This window comes from Misgurnus anguillicaudatus, chromosome 21 (genome assembly GCF_027580225.2).
Source record: "Misgurnus anguillicaudatus chromosome 21, ASM2758022v2, whole genome shotgun sequence".
Classification (NCBI taxonomy): domain Eukaryota; kingdom Metazoa; phylum Chordata; class Actinopteri; order Cypriniformes; family Cobitidae; genus Misgurnus; species Misgurnus anguillicaudatus.
This window is the reverse complement of record NC_073357.2, coordinates 53,810,211-53,827,689: the sequence shown is the minus strand read 5'-3', so window position 1 is coordinate 53,827,689 and position 17,479 is coordinate 53,810,211. Positions and strand designations below refer to the sequence as shown.

At 37.4% G+C, this 17,479-nt stretch overlaps 2 protein-coding genes and 2 non-coding genes across 4 annotated transcripts in view; all 4 read left to right on the top strand.

Moving 5' to 3' along the window:
- Positions 1–1,079: 1,079 nt before the first annotated feature.
- Positions 1,080–4,294, top strand: rpl13 (ribosomal protein L13). The gene is made up of 6 exons (XM_055213245.2): positions 1,080–1,196; positions 1,752–1,867; positions 1,953–2,094; positions 3,250–3,423; positions 3,688–3,744; positions 4,089–4,294. The coding sequence occupies exons 2-6, from the start codon at positions 1,764–1,766 to the stop codon at positions 4,245–4,247; spliced, it is 636 nt and encodes a 211-aa protein (XP_055069220.1). The 5' UTR covers positions 1,080–1,196; positions 1,752–1,763; the 3' UTR covers positions 4,248–4,294.
- LOC129418193 (small nucleolar RNA MBII-202) lies at positions 3,092–3,177 on the top strand. Its single transcript, XR_008636025.1, has one exon. It is a non-coding gene; the product is annotated as a small nucleolar RNA MBII-202 (small nucleolar RNA).
- LOC129418187 (small nucleolar RNA MBII-202) lies at positions 3,540–3,621 on the top strand. Its single transcript, XR_008636021.1, has one exon. It is a non-coding gene; the product is annotated as a small nucleolar RNA MBII-202 (small nucleolar RNA).
- Positions 4,295–11,840: 7,546 nt separating the features above from the next.
- The window catches only part of cpne7 (copine VII), an 82,104-nt gene continuing 76,465 nt past the window's right edge, over positions 11,841–17,479 (top strand). The window contains exons 1-2 of the mRNA XM_055213224.2: positions 11,841–12,221; positions 14,193–14,704. Of these exons, the coding sequence (XP_055069199.1) occupies positions 14,531–14,704 (174 nt within the window). The 5' untranslated portion in view covers positions 11,841–12,221; positions 14,193–14,530. The remainder of the gene's footprint in view (positions 12,222–14,192; positions 14,705–17,479) is intronic.

Here is a 17,479-nt window from a genome sequence, read left to right as displayed (position 1 = left end):
ATGTATTTCATAAAATGTCATAAAACTGGGGCCCCCCTGGCACCATCTCGCGGCCCCCAGTTTGAGAACCACTGTTATAAAAGACCAATGTGCAGGATATGCTGTGCAAAATCATCAAGAAACCTGAATAACCTGCTTTCATTTAAAACATTATTTCTACAGATGTAATAAATCTTTCAGAATGAATCATTCTCTATATCAAATTATTGGCATTTGTAACCCTGCTTAGGTTTACAACGCCCCCTGGTGATTCAGAATATTGCATGTCTATATAAGACGGCCAAAATGATATTATATGATCTGTAAATAAAATCGTTTTATTACATAAACTTTGTCCCTGCGTATTTCAAAGTGCATTATGACATCTCTATTTGTTATTCAATTAATGTGACTTATTTACGTGAAGGTTTTTTCTTTTTTCAACTATTTGTCACGTAGCCTACAAACATTTACATTTTAGGTATTTAGCAGACGCCTTTATCCAAAGATTAGAAAACAATAAAGCGATTTGTCATAGGGATGGAATCTAGGTCAAATTATTTTATTATGTAGAAAACTTTAATGGCATTTTGTTTTATTTCATTAATTAATTTATTTTCTTTTCATGGTTATGCAACACGAAATGCCACAACAACAATCCAACAAACACAACAAAAATAAATTCCAAGACAAGAAGAACAGGAGTAGGATGAAGAAAAAAAATCTTATAAACTCCTACCCCATTCTCATATTAAGAAAGTTACAAATTCGAAATTAGATGGCCACACCGACATAACAAAAAATAACAAAATAGCCCTGACCAGATTTTAATCTACTTTCAATTTTAACTATTTTAATTTTTTTTATTTTTTTTTATTTTTTATTTTTATTTTACATAAACAAAATTCTGGTATTATATATAATATAATAATATATAATCTGGTATGAAAAACAAAATCATTATAAAATGCACAGGTTCAACTTTCATGTATTTTGATGAGTGTATGAAAGATCTTTGCAGTTTGTATAGTAAAAAGTATTTGTTGACTTTTATTTTGCCTCATCCTCCACGTGCTAATCCGTCACTACGAAACCCGTCTTCACACTTCCGGTTTGTCGGCGCGTCTGTCGTCCCCTATTGGTTCTTTTCAGCATATCCCACAAAACCTTGCGTTGCTATTTCCTTTTCCTTTTTCAGCCATTTTCCGCTTCGGACGGTATGTGCATTTATTCCACCTAAACCCAAAGTTTATCCGCTTTAATCCTTATTACCAATACACGACACAATAATCAAACTTATCCACCTTTAAAGTCTACTTTGTTACGTATTTAAATCTATCATTATTGTTAATGTCATACTTCAAGAAGTATGATTAAAGATGACGATAGTATGCTGGATCCCAATTTTTCGGTTTCCCAAACTCAAAACAGTGCAGTCTATTGAATATGTGTATTTAACATTTGTCGATTGGTTTAGCGCACGTCAAATTGTTCGAATAGTGCAGTCAAGTTTTAGTTGAATTTATCAAAACACATGTTCATCATGGGTAAGCTGCTCTGTTATCATGCTAGCACGTCATCCAGAAGCATGACACAAGGCTCGAGCAATAAAAACATGCATATTTTTGTTTTAATGATGTTTAATAATAATAATAATAATAATAATAATAATAATAATAGTAAAGAAAGTCCAACAGTTATAAATAGACGCTGACTGAACTTCCTGACCATAATGCTCCTGTCTGATCTCTACTATCGTTGTTTTACATCAGGAGTGAACAGTCATGGCTCCCAGCCGGAATGGCATGCTTTTGAACCCCCACTTTCATAAAGACTGGCAGAGGAGAGTGCGTACCTGGTTCAACCAGCCTGCCAGAAAGCTCCGCAGGTAAGATCTTGTATGAAATTAATGTGCTAACTTAGCATGTGAAAAGAAGCCATGTGTGATGCATCGTCTTGGTGTGTTTTCACAGGCGCAAGGCTCGTCTAGTGAAGGCTCGTCGCATTGCTCCGAGACCAGTGTGTGGACCCCTGCGGCCAGCGGTCAGGTGTCCAACCATCCGGTACCACACCAAGGTCCGTGCCGGACGTGGTTTCACCCTGGAAGAGTTGAAGGTAAAGTTTAGTCTCTGAATTACACTTCTGTGTGTTTTAATCTCTGGTCACTAAAATCTGTCTGTATAAAGACAATGGTTATAACATTTTGAAGCTTATACTCGGTTTAGCTTTACAGTAGAGGTCTTCTCGGGTCCAAAGAAATGTGATTTTTTTTTTAATAAAGACCAGAGTCCGACCCGAACCGGTGTCATTTTTTTTTTTTTTAAACCTGACTGTACCTGAATGTAAACGGCACCGTTGTGTGTGAAGTCAGCAGCCTCACATGCACCAGTCAGACAGAATGAAACTACGGTGGCCTCGCAACCAATTTGGCTCGCTGCTCCATTTATTTTACTTTGTGATCTGACGACGACACTAAGGTAACTGCTAAAATGTCAATTTAAAATTGATTGACAGATCTGTCTCAATGAAAATTAACCTACTGCCAGCCACACAATGTCACAACCTGTCTTTGGAAACAGAGGAGGGGTTGGAAAACGACATTGACGCACACACGTGAGAGTTCGAGTCATCTCTGGTCCAGTCGGCAAAAACACATTAATTTTAAAGTACTCAATGCCGCTATTATTACTGTGGGTTTACACCAAATGCGAGTTTAACGATTTGCACGAGTAGATGCAAAGACGCGATCAGACGCGTCCTCGGGTGGGGCGATGCGAATGACGCGATATGGGCGGCAAACGCGCGCTATTCGCCTCAAACGCATCTTCGCCCAAGTTGAAAATCTTCAACTCGAGCAAAAAATTAGCATGACACGAAGTTAAATCTCACAAGTAATCTAGAGCGAGCAACACGATGCAAATGCAGGCTTCGCGTTTGGTGTAAACCCACAGTTAGAACCGACCTGTGTCTGAGGCACGCATGAAACTTTTAGACCCGAACCTGCTCGTGTCTGACCTCGCATTTTCAGATCTACGTGGACCCGTGAAGACCTCTTCTTTACAGCCTATGTCTAGCTTGTGTAAGACATTTGTGGATATTTTAAACAGTCAAATGATGACAATTCTCCGGAATCTCTGTATCTTTTTGATGATACTCCTTGAACCCTTTTGGCTGATGACTGTGTTTGAAAGTTTTATTTTTGTGCGGCTCTTGCACTATATTGCTTAAAGTCACATTAATAAGGGCCCTTGTACCGTAATCTGTCCACAGGCAGCGGGAATCAACAAAAAAGTTGCCCGCACCATCGGCATCGCCGTCGACCCTCGTCGCCGTAACAGATCCACAGAGTCCCTGCAGGCCAATGTACAGAGGCTGAAGGAGTACCGCTCCAAACTTATCCTCTTCCCGAAGAAGGCTGCCGCACCCAAGAAGGGAGACAGCACTGTAAGTGCATTGATTTAATTTATAATACTTATAGTTTAAAAGTAAATTGAATTTGTTATTGACGGATTTAATACATAAATCCTGCTGATAGCTTTAGTGTATTGTTGGCAGTCAAGTGATGAAAATTCTCCGGAATCTCTGTACATCCTTGATGATTTTCCTTGAACCCTTTTCCATCTGATGACTGCAAAAATTAACAGGAGTGGTGTTGTGCATTGCATGTATTGGTATTGTTATAAAACTGTTTTTCTTTTTATTCTATAGGAGGAGGAGCTCAAGATGGCCACACAGCTTACTGGACCCGTCATGCCCATCCGAAACGTATGTTGTGCCCATGTTTATGTTTGTGACCCTGCCTATGAAACCCTGACTGTTTCCTACATATAATCATCCTGCATAATGTAAAGAACATTGTGAAAATATGACCTTGATGTCTTTAATTTTGACTGAGCAAGGTCATATCAAAGATTGAAATCAAACTCTGATGTTCCTAATATCAAAATTATATTATGAGACTTAAGCTTGGATTTCACGGCCAGGGTCACATATGTTTTGAGATGTCATTATTGGATGATCTTTACGTGAATAGAAAATTGTTGTTCATCACTTTATAGACATTTCCATTCGTCCAACATATTGTAATGAAGTGCATTTATTCTCTTCAGGTGTACAAGAAAGAGAAGGCCCGCGTGATCTCAGAGGACGAGAAGAACTTCAAGGCCTTCCCCAGCCTGCGTATGGCCCGTGCCAATGCTCGTCTCTTTGGCATTCGTGCCAAGAGAGCAAAGGAGGCAGCAGAGCAGGATGTAGAAAAGAAGAAATAAACACAATTTGTAAAGAACTTTCAAAAAATAAAAGTTTAAAAAACGTGTATATGCAGTCTTTTTTTTTTTTGAGAACCCCATGACTTTGCTCAGTTTATTCCCCTTTTTTATTTATAAAAGACACTGTTTGGTACCTTAATGCCAATGTTGTGTTTAGTTAAATATTTTGCATAGTAATTTTTGTGAAGGGTCTGTTTACGGTAGATAACTCATTTGTGACCATCATACTGGTGTATTTTAGCAATAGCCAATACATTGTATGGGTCAACATTAGATTTTTTGTATTTAAATGCAAAAAATTATTAGGGTATTAAGTAAAGATAATGTTGCATGATGTTTTTTTTTTTTATTTTGAAGTCCATAAATGCATAAAAAATATCAGTAATGTGTGTTGCCGAGGACAACTTGAGTACTCAATATTTTAATTTTTTTTGCACCCTCGGATGCCAGATTTTCAAGTAGTTCACTTGGCCAAATATTTTCCCATCCTAACAAACCGTACATCAATGGAAAGCTTTCAGATTATGTATAAATGTAAAGAAAATTCAGTTTTCAGACTAGTTTTATGGTCAAGGGTCACATTTTTTGTGGCACTTGCTATGCTAAAATCCTGAGTTTGATCCCAGGTTGGTTGCACTGTTAATTAACTAATTTATATTTAAACATTTAGCTGATGCTTTGATCCTACAAAAACGAGGATACAAAATTCAAAGTAGGCAAAATATTATAAAAAGTACTATACAAAGTTTGAACATGCTTCAGTCAAGTTTTGGCTTATGTTTGTTTCAATGTTCCCCAGCAGATGGCGATATTTACCTTCTGTATATGTCCATTTTGCAGTCAAATTCATATGTGAGTAAAATGAAAGTTTAAATCTGAAATTTAGCATGATTTAGGAAGCAATTTACTATTTTACATATGCACCGCTTTCGGTAGTGGAAATTTCCAAATTTGTACCATTTAGGGACAGATACTGTATGAATACATCCGGTACCAATATGTACCTCTGAGGTACTAGTATAAGCTGGTTCAAAGGTGTACAGTCCCAGTGACGCAATGGACCATTTCTTGACCATTTTTTCTGAGATGTGTATCTGTTTTAGTGAGACATGTTAGTGCTTTTCCTCACACTATTTTTAATATCAGTGTGGTTTAGTTTGGTATTCGTTACAGATGATGTCCAATAGATGAAATGGGCTGTGGGTGTGTTATGCAAACATTATTTCTCTCCACATCATATCATAACATTTATATCTCTGTACACATTCCCCTCCTGGATCATTTTTAGGTTCTTTCATGTGGCTTACATGATCATTGTAGGTGCTTTCACTTGTTTATATTGTTTTATACATCTGTTAACTGTTAAAGTTCCAATATATAATGCATTATTTGACAGAAAACTTCATGACATACAACAACTCAAAAACAAAAATCCAAACATGTCACATATCTTTTTCATATATTTACATTTTAATATAGGCTACGATCAACACAGCAGGTATAATTGGTGTCCTTTTAAACACTTTTTTATAGCCGTTTTCAGGTATGCTAAGGGGTTAATCTGAGACTTTTACACATGCATTGTGTATTTTTATCACTTATAACTAGTTACCATTAGAGTCATTCATTCATTTCTCTTTTATTATTTTCATGAAAATGCATTATTTATACAAGGCACATACAATTCTTTTGAAATTTCCTTTACATTTCCATGATCAGAAAGGAGCAGATGGAAGAATAATATTTTTATATTTTTATGCCCCCTTTATAGACCGTTTCAACAGTAACAACATAAGCGGCTGTCGCGGTCCGCACGTAACTTCCGGTATACTCCGCTAAGAATAAATAACAACAAAGTTCTTTAAACATAGTTTATTTATATAACAAGCAAAAATACAACACATAGATTACCTAGGAAACCAAAACATTTGTTATTTTCGACGAGGCATTTGTTCAAGAGATCAGTTTAGTAACTAGTCAGACCATTAAAAAAACGAAACCGGAAGTAAGGTTCGGAACCAGTCCGATGAAACCGTCAATAAACATAAATAGTAGATGGCCTTAACATTGTTCCCTCCACCATCACCCATAATTTATTAACATAAATAGTAGATGACATAAATATCACCAGAAATATATTAACTTAAATAGTAGATGTCACAGCATTATTCCCTCCACCATCACCCAAACTGCAACATATCTAATATTTATTTAAATGTTTTCAATAATCACATACAGTCCAATTCAAAATTCAATTTGATATAATTCAAGTTGTTTCTTTCTGTAACTCCTTTTAAATTCTAAAATATTTTTACAACTTTTTACATCTTTCCTTAGATTACATTAGATTGCATGTTACTAGCATAATGGATGTTTATTAGTACTTGCAAAGCACATCCCTGCTGAAAAAAAACAATTAAACCATTACAGAAAATTCTAATGGTCTCCATTAAAATACCAATAGGAACCATTAGCTTTTACCTTTAAAACCACTACACTGTAGTGTGTTTTGGGCCATATTCCATTAGAATCAATAAAATTCCCAATAAAACCAATAAAGCCAATAGAATTTCTGTGATGGTGTCTATTGTTTTTTAGCAGGGATATTAATGCCATATTCTACATCACATCCCTAATCCAACTGACTCCATACCTACCCCTAAACCATACAACAACCACCTTACTAAGTATTATTAAGCAGTAAGTTATACAAAATGTGTAGTCAATAGTGAATATTTGTTCTCCATACTGAAGTGTTACCAAAACAAGAAAGTGGAAATGATGAGGTCAAACTTAAAATGATCTGTCCCTCTGGTTCTTAACCTGAAGTGGCCCAAATCAGGAAAGGAAACGAACCGATGTACTGTAATTGTTGCTTTTCACAATCAATGAAGCACAGGGATATTTTTCTAAAAACCCACGCGTGGATCAATAAACCAAAAATATCTTGACCCATGAGAGATGAGTGGGGAGATAATCACGCATGAAGTTACATAAGAAAAAATGTGCCCTAGTTTTATCCTTTAATTTTTGAAACAGCTGTAGGAAAAGGTTAACATAGGTCACCCACTAACATCTTGATGAGTGGTTAGGATTTTATTGGGATATCTAAAAAGGCACATTGTTATAAAATGAATATTTTAACTTCACAGTACTCTGTACAGAAGGGACTAATAGATTACTCATTACTAATGTCGACTGCCAGATGTCATTTTTGAAGCTCTCAACATTTTACGGTCATAAGGAGAGACATTAGACCTGCATGGATAACTCAGTTGGTGATTGGCCAATGGGACACACAATGACAACATGATCAGAGGCTAGCAGCTGGAGGGGGAATATAAATATATAAATGTGCAGGTGCCACATTTCCCTGAGGGTCACTGTGACGTATTTTACCCAACATATTGCTCTGTTCTCTGCTAAATTATTGCGCTTTAGATTATGTTGTTGCATACCATACTATAGAGAATGAACAGTAAGAATTGTTTTCTTTTTCATTGAACTATTAAATGATGAGGGATGCTGGCAGCATCTGCCTCTATACTGCTGTTTGGTTTAATCACCAAATAATAGGATATTTTACCTAATTTTTAAAGATTTTCTTGTTTAATAGATGATGTGCTTTATTATTTGTGTACTTTCATTGATCAGCACAACTGTTGAGCAGACATCAAATAGATTTTATGATGAAAAACACATGCAAAATGTTGATTTTGGTATGGGGGGCAATGATGCCGAGCACATAAGCAGATGCATCTCTTTGCATGATTGGTATCTCAAGTGTCAGTACTTCTCATCAGACGTCTTATTTGTTTTTCGTGGTGAAGTGCCTCTTGATCTTTGAGAACTGAAGACATTGAATTAGTTTAGGATTATCAGCACAGCCTAGTGGCCACGACAAACCAAATAGCTTGTTAACTTATTTTCAGAAATGGACAGCTTAATGGCACTTTCCTTTTTTTTTAAAGCAAAAAATGTTTAAAAGGGCCATGGCACAAGACGTTTTTAAGATGCCAAATAAATCTTTGGTGTCCCCAGAGCACATATGTGAAGTTTTAGCTCAAAAAATCTTATAGATTATTTATTATAACATGTTAAAATTGCCACTTTGTAGGTGTGTGCAAAAATGTGCCGTTTTGGGTGTGTCCTTTAAAATGCAAATGAGCTGATGAAATTCAAACACTGATCACAATGATGGTGGTTTGTTGCAATTAAAACTCAATTGTGCTTTTCTCCGCACTAAATGGCATTGCTGTGGTTGGATAGTGCAGATTAAGGGGCGGTATTATTATAATAAGAGCTCATAAGGAGAGCCAAATTTCAACATCCTATTTTTTCATGTGCTTGTAGAGAATGGTTTACCAAAATGAAGTTACTGGGTTGTTCTTTTTCACATTTTCTAGGTTGAAAGAAGCACTGGGGACCCAATCATAGTACTTAAATATGGAAAAAGTCGGATTTTTTTATGCCATGGCCCCTTTAAATAATGTTAACACGTGCCAGGTTGTGTTACAAAATATTTCACATAAATGGGAGATTTAGGTTGGCATGCATGGGTTATGTAATATATGGACAGCTTTCTCCGTAGTTTTTCAGCAATAGGCTGTGGGTGGACTGAATAAGCTTTGGAAATACAATAATGGCAATTGTTATATGAATCTGAGTGGGTGTTTCACCGGTGGTTATACCTTTAACCAGCTATAAGCCATTAAATGCTGTACTGTTAAAGTGAGAGTTAATTGAATTATAGTTTGTTATATCCTGTCTTGCTGATTGTGTTTAGTCAACACACCCACATGCATCTTACGAAGATAATGACAGGAAACTTTCCGCATTCAAACATAATTCATATTTATCTTTTTATGAACAAATACCCTAATATCATTTAAAAAAGATTCAGTACCTTTAAAACCATGTGCTGTTCTTTTATCTTTCACATCCTAAGTGAATCTGGTTTTATTTCAATCTTGTATTGCTTTTCATGTGCATAAATTATAGCATTTTTGCCTAAAAGCCTCTGTGAAAGGATCACAGTGAGATTTTGGTGTAATGGGGTTTAGGTGGGAGAGGAAAGTTAGCTAAAACATTATTATGTAAGGCTGTGTAATTTATTCAGCTCTGTACTTGGTAAAAGAAAACTTTTTCATATTTTGTATTTTACCTTTCATTTGCCAGTGGGTTAATACTTCATTATCCTACTACACTCACCTAAAGGATTATTAGGAACACCATACTGATACTGTGTTTGACCCCCTTTCACCTTCAGAACTGCCTTAATTCTACGTGACATTGATTCAACAAGGCGCTGAAAGCATTCTTTAGAAATGTTGGCCCATATTGATAGGATAGCATTTTGCAGTTGATGGAGATTTGTGGGATGCACATCCAGGGCACGAAGCTCCCGTTCCACCACATCCAAAAGATGCTCTATTGGGTTGAGATCTGGTGACTGTGGGGGCCATTTTAGTATAGTGAACTCATTGTCATGTTCAAGAAACCAATTTGAAATGATTTGAGCTTTGTAACATGATGAATTTTCCTGCCTGAAGAAGCCATCAGAGGATGGGTACATGGTGGTCATAAAGGGATGGACATGGTCAGAAACAATGCTCAGGTAGGCCTTGGCATTTAAACGATGCCCAATTGGCACTAAGGGGCCTAAAGTGTGCCAAGAAAACATCCCCAACACCATTACACCATTGGATTAATGAGAAATTGAACAGGTGTTCCTAATAATCCTTTAGGTGAGTGTATAACTGCAGGTCATTCATTGACATGTAAATAACTTGTTACCTTGTTACCTCGCTGCTTCATGAGGCAATGACTTCGGAGGCAGCGTTTAAGCTCCAGGAAATGCATTCGGAAAGACTTCATAGGCAGCAAACGGAATTCTGTTTAAAATACAGTGGCAGCCGGTGACTTCTTTTTCAGGGCGCACGATGCGAAGCATCCAAACATTGGATTCGGATGTGCCTTAATGCCCTTATCCCTTGGAATGCTTGCCTCCGAAGGCAACATTTAAGAGTTTTTGGATGCAGTCTACGTAGGGACGAAACGCGCTCTATAGAACAGTTTGTCCATTTAGGGCTACTGTAGAAATGTAAAATGGGGCCGTAAAATGGTGACTTCCATGTAGGGGGACACGCAGATAAAAATGGCTCATTTTAAATTAATAAAAAAATATAGTTCATTACGATAATATATGTATATTATATAGCATTTCTGCTAAGAGATCCTTCTAAAAGTCCAACATTGCACCTTTAACAGCAAAAGCACCTCTTATGATGTAAATTCAAAGAATCAAATGATTTAACCCTGCATTTAATTATGCGAGAACAACTAAATATCTACTCTTTTATAAAGAATTAATTATTTTATGTTCCTCAGCAGGAAAAGGTATTCTTCCCATCTAGTCCTGTTACCATGTTTACTGGTTTTAAAGTTATCACAAAAAATTAAATACCAATTTAAAACAATATTATATATTTGCAAATTCATGTTATCTTTTGAAATTTTCATGTCAAATATCAATGCTGCTAGTGGAAGTGTAGAAAATACTGGCAACATTGCTATGGGCAACATTAGTATTGTGGCCAGCACCAGGAGCATCATCAGCATCAGAAATGTGAGCAGCATCAGGAGCATCAACAGCATCATTATGATGTGAACACCATCAGTACTGGAGTATCAGTGATGTAGGAGCATCAGCATTAGAAGCATCAGCAGCATTATTACTGTGAGCCTCATTAGTAAGTAAGCAGCATCTGGAGCATTAGTGTTGTAGGAGCATCTGCATTAGAAGCATCAGGAGCAGTATTACTATGAGCAGCATCATTTCTGTGAGCAGCATTAGTAAGTGAGCAGCATCAAAGCATCATCAGCATCATTACTGTGAGCAGCATCAGCATCAGTGATATGAGCAGCATAATTTCTGGAAGCAGCATTGGTAAGTGAGCAGCATCAGGAGCATCAGAACTATCATTAGTGTGAGCAGCATCAGAAGCACCAGCAGCATCATTACTGTGAGCAGCATCAGTGATGTGAGAAGCATCATTTCTGAGAACAGCATCAGTAATTGAGCAGCATCAGGAGGATCAGCATCATCTTTAGTGTTAGCAGCATCAGTAAGTAAGGAGCATCAGCAGCAGTATTACTATGAGCAGCATCAGTACTGGAGCACCAGCATTAGAATCATCAGCAGCATTATTACTGTGAGCCGCTTCAGTAAGTAAACAGCATCTGGAGCATTAGTGATGTAAGAACATCAGCATTAGAAGCATCAGGAACATTATTACTGTGAGCAGCATCAGTGATGTGAGAAGAATCATTTCTTGAAGCATCATCAGTAATGAGCAGCATCAGGAACATCAGCACCATCATTACTGTGAGCAGCATCAGTACTGGAGCATCAGCATTAGAAGCATCAGCAGCATTATTACTGTGAGCAACATCAGTAAGTAAGCAGCATCTGAAGCATTAGTGATGTAGGAGCATCAGCATTAGAAGCATCAGAAATATTATTACTGTGAGCAACATCAGTGATGTGAGAAGCATCATTTCTGGAAGCAGCAGCATTAATGAGCAGCATAAGGAGCATCATCAGCATCAGTACTGGATCATCAGCATTAGAAGCATCAGCATCATCATTACTGTGAGCAGCATCAGCATCAGTGATGTGAGAAGCATCATCTTTGGGAGCAACATGAGTAATGAACAGCATCAGGAGCACCAGCAGCATCATTACTTTGATCAGCATCAGTGATGTGAGCAGCATCAGCAGCATCATTACTGTGAGCAGCATCAGTGATGTGAGCAGTATCAGCATCAGTGATGTGAACAGCTTCAGGAGCATCATTACTGTGAGCACCGAGCAGCATCAGCATCAGTGATGTGAGCATCAGTACTGTGGGCAGCACTCATCCGCCGCGCGCTCCTCTCCTCAGCTCTCGAGTTTCACTGAAGCAACAGCAGGTAAGACACACGCGCTCTTATTTACACTTCTGATGCCAATAGATTACATTGTTGTTGTTAGTCGGTAATTAAGGTGAATATATTGTTGTTGCTGCTTTATAAAATGCGTAATAATGCGTTCGATTTTAATAAAATATGATTAGACTATTAGACAAAAAGGACGCACCAGTTAACTAGTGTTTCGGTAAGGTAAAGCAGAAAACCCAAGTTTGTAAAGTCAAGTGTGAGTTAAATGTTGGACACCGTTGATTTTAAGATCACGATATTAATTTCGTGTTCTTTCAAGGTTTTATGCATTTACTCCGTGAACACTTGGCAAATATTTCCCCTAACTAAAATAGGCTACTCTGAGGTAATCTTTCATAGACATCATTTAAACGTCCAGAACATATAGGTCAACGAAAGGTAAAGTTGAATGTTTTCCAGTGCCTTTCTAAAACAATTTGAGCATCAGTTACGAAAAGATGAAGTTTAACATTTTATCGTTTCGACCGTCTGTCGCGTGCCTCACGGTACTGAGAGAACCACAACTCGTGATTTCACAATTGCCGCTAAAATGTACATTAAATTCAATTTCAAACAAATAGATTTGAAATCTTAGTACAACGTCATAATAAATGAATCATCTCGTTGTACAGTCAGTGCTAATGGCTCTTTAATTCCTCAGTAAAGTCTATTGGATGTAAAATGAGCTGCCTGTGATATATGATGCTGTGATGCACACAGTCCGCTTTTGCGAGTGTTTTATATTCAGGATACCATTGAAATAACGACAGGTTAATGTACTAAACACATCATTAAATCACATTTCTAATGTGATAACGTCCCACATAATTGTTTAACGATAAGGGATGAAGACTAGGGAACGAGCTTTAACCATATGTTTAAGTAGCTTATACATTCCACGCTTCTGATATCCAATTGTCATTTTGTGATAATAATGTTTTCCCACAAAACGAAAAAATACTGTATACTTTAGTTTACTCTAGTAAACTGTAGTAAATAGTATGCTGTAGTAGGTTAATTTTACTGTCAATTGACAAACTGTAATAAATAGTGCAGTATACTTATATACTTAATATTTATCATGGTATGGTTCAAAACACTATATAGTGTACTATACTAATTTATGCTACAGATTACTGTTGTAAATACTAAAGTAAACTACATTAAGTGTGGAAGATCTCATTAATATTGTGATAATGAAAGACCAAATTCCTTTGGTTTTGGTTTTGGTTTGATTATTACTATAGTAAACTTTAGTAAATTGTAGTATGCTGTACTGTAGTATTTTTAACACTGTTACTGCATTCTAATATAGTCAATTGGTAAACTGTATTGTGTAAGTATACTTTAATATTTATTATGATATGGTTCACTTCAGTACACTATAGTAATGTATGCTGATCTCATTGTAATGTGATAATGAAAGACCAAGAGAACTGATCAATGGTTAAAGGGATAGTTTACCCAAAAATGAAAATTCTGACATCATATTCCCGCTCTAATGTTGTTACAAACCTGTATATATTTCTTTATTCTGATGAACACGAAGGAAGATATTTTGAGGAATGTTCGTATTCAAACCGTTCGTGAGCCCCATTCTCTTACATAGTATTTGCTTCATATTATATAAGTGAATGGGGCTCAGGAATGGTTTGGTTACAAACATTCCTTAAATGATCTTCCTTTTTGTTTATCAGAACAAAGAATTGTATACAGGTTTTAAATCAGAGTCCATTTAAGAGTCCCTATCTCTTTAAAGGAGAGATCCATAGGCATCTAGACTATAGGGAGGTTTAACCTTGAATTAGGATGAATTATATAGGATTCTTTTTCTATTTATTATGTAAGGCAAAAGCTCATTCAGTGATGATGATAATGTGGTTGTATACACCTTTTATATGTTAAATCATTAAAATGTGCATCCTGTGAATTTGCATTACCAACACACATGTATTTCTTACTTAGGGCTCTGTTGCTGCACTATCACATCTAATCTGCGATTGTCTTCGTCTTGTTTCATGAATGGATATCTCTGTTTTTCGACAACCCATTTGATTCCTTCACACTGAACTCTCCTCGTTCTTTTCGATACTGATTCAGACCTAGAGATGTCACTCTGTGAAGAAGTCGGACAAGCATAGACCACACTTTTTTAGGTCACTTTAAAAAGTTGGACTTCATGCACGCAAGAGTTCTGCTTCATTCCAACTGAGGCTTGTAAAGATCAAGGTGATTTCATCTTCATATTGACCCTATTGTCTGGCATATACGGGCTGGTCCTCTACGCTGCACTCCCCGTCAGGATGAGTGACTTACTGGAAGCGACGTCCCCGGTGGCGGGCATAGGAGGACCCGTTGCTTGCGTGTCCAAAGTGGAGTTGCGGGTATCCTGCAAATCCCTGTTGGACCGAGACACACTGAACAAGTCGGACCCGTGCGTCATGCTCATGGTACAGAATCAGGGCCAGTGGACGGAAGTGAGTTGTTTTTGTTTTCTTTCTGAGCTTGATAACAGTATATTGTTTATGATGACACAAGTGTCCCTTTCTGCACAATGGGTATTGATTTGAAAAGATTAGTTATGTGCAGTCAAATTAAACGTTAAACAGTGGTTGTGGTTGATTAAGAGTTGGCCAAGGTAGGGTGACCAATAGCATATGCATACAATCTTAAAAATAAAGGTGCTACATCACTTGTTCACAGAAGAACCATTTAGTCAAATGTTTAGGGAGACATATTTGTGATTGTCTACTTTAATGGTTACTCAAGGTACCTTATTAAACGGGCCACTGGGTATTAAAAGCAGGAATTATCAAAAAAACTTTTTTACAAATTTGTTTAAACTGTCTTTATATACCAATAAATAAGCAAAAATGTAAGTACTCTGAAAAAGAGAGTATAAAACTCGAGTGTCTGTAGACCTCTCACGACTGTTTTAAACACAGCAAATTTTTCCATTCACTCCACCCCCTCCCTTCTGGGTTTCTTCTAAAGCCACGCCCCTAAACACATGAACGGGCGACACCGACCGCTCTGCTGGGAGAAGCATTTACCTCAGACAAGCGGAGAGGAAGGAGCGTGGTGCATGTAGTAACATCAAGTCACAATCACATGTAATAATACACCTAACTTTATCACTATGAATATAAACAAATATGATAGCTTTAAGTACTCACTATTAAGCTAGCATACCAATACTGGTAAAATTTAAAATATATCTTGTTTGATTCGGTAACAAATGAGCTAGTTATATTTATAAGACAAAGCTCAAAACAGGTTGCATTGATACAAGTTTTTTTTATTACCATCAGTTACACTGTGATGAAGGTGAATTTCAAGATTCATAACATATACCGTGATTTGCATGTAAGAGTTTCCGTGATGAAAGCATTGTTGACTCGGATGAGGAATACACTCCGGAGACAATACCGCTACGGCATCGTCGACTCGTGGAAAAGCCACGAGATATTTACTCTCGTTTGATTTCTTTGTTTATTCCTTTTTTTGCCTTGTTTGCCTTCGCTGACTGCATATGCAGGTACTGTGAGTTGTGAATGCTCTTTCTCTGCCGTACTTTTGCTCTTCCTAGAATGCCTCCTGCACGTTCAAATCAATCGGGTGTGCGCATGTGTGGGCAGATCCCATAGCAACAGGGGTGGTGCCATGGTCGCGAGAGAGAGTGATAGTCGTGCAAGCCAATCATTTTTTTTCGTCCCAAATGGAAATAATTAGCTGTGTTTAAAGCCCGGAATACACTGCACGATTTTTGTCCTCTTATAAAATCATTACCTTATCACACTGTGCGACATGTATCGTTAAAACTCTGATACGAGAGGCATGTAGACTGTACGATGATGACACGGAAGCTTCGGCAGCAGCGTCACACATTGCGCAACGTCACCAGCATGCACTCGTGGTAAACAAATCCCGGCGCGCAGGTTGTAGCAGCAAACACACTGTGCGGTGATCATGCCGAATTTCTGACACTGTCAGAAAACTATCGTAGGCTATCTTTGGACGCAAGACCGGGAAAACGGCCGTCTTTGAACCTCTCTTATTGTACGACATAGGACCACCGATGGAGAGCCACGATCACAGAAATCGCGACGATAGTTTCACGATGGCAATCTTTCGTCTGGGACAGCCAATAATCGCGCAGTGTATCCCGGGCTTAAAACAGTTGTGAAAGGTCTACAGACACTTGAGTTTTATACTCTCTTTTTCAGAGTACTTACATTTTAATTATGTATTGGTATATAAAGACAGTTTAAACAAATTTGTAAAAAAGTTTTTTAGATAATTCCTGCCTATCCTGCCTTTAATTAGTGATGCGTGTATCTTGGTTTTTTCCAACCCACGGGTCCCGCTTAATGAAATTATTTATCCCGCCTCGCATCACTGTATCTATTTTTTACATTTTTTCATATTAAGCATTGTTATGTTAAAGAAAACAAGCTTTATATTAGCCTATTAGATAGAATACAAATACATGCAGCAAAAACAAAGCAGCATTGTATATGCATTTTAATGATGTTAATTTGACCTTTTTAGTTTTTAAGGTTTAAGGTTACCCTCATAACCTTTAAGAGGTTACCCTCATGGCCCGCGGTTTATGAGACGACCCGTGCATCACAAGTACATTTATGCAATTTGGCTAATGCTGTGTGAGGTATTGTGCATTTATGTTATACATTTTTATTAGTGTCTGTCCATTTCTTGGAATCAAAAACATAACCTTATGGAAAATGTGCATCAAAACTCTTGGGTTTGGTGATTTTGGACCTGAATGATCACTTCTGTTCATTGGCCAGATCTTAAAGATGCTCCCGAATTTTTAAGTTGCATTGAATAAAAGCATCTGCTAAATGAATGTAATTATTAAAAACAAAAGACATGAAAGCATGGATAGGTCTTTTAGGAGGATGATTATATTTTTGACATTCGTATAGCCATACTTGACTGTGAAGGTTGACTGAACTGGAGAGTACAGGGGTGGGGTGAAGGTTTCTGGCACTTTTTGGATTGAATCAATGCAGGGAATTGTCACACAGCAGGAAAGGGCACTTGCGCTTGAGGCAAAGAGAGTGACCAGTCAGTTTTTTTCCCCATATCAAAGCAGTCACTGTATGAAAAAAATTATCTGGAGCCACAGCGGTGGCCTGGAAGACAGCACGGCAAAGCTGCAAAGCTGTCTGCAGGAATGTGTGAGGCTGAAGGATGAAATCTCAATCTCAGCCCTATTATTCCAACAA

Bases quoted from the DNA above. Each gene is read 5' to 3' on its own strand.
- rpl13 (XM_055213245.2), top strand. From the start codon at position 1,764: ATGGCTCCCAGCCGGAATGGCATGCTTTTGAACCCCCACTTTCATAAA. The intron at 2,095-3,249 runs GTAAAGTTTAGT...ATCTGTCCACAG, and splicing joins TCACCCTGGAAGAGTTGAAG to GCAGCGGGAATCAACAAAAA. The intron at 3,745-4,088 runs GTATGTTGTGCC...TATTCTCTTCAG, and splicing joins CCGTCATGCCCATCCGAAAC to GTGTACAAGAAAGAGAAGGC.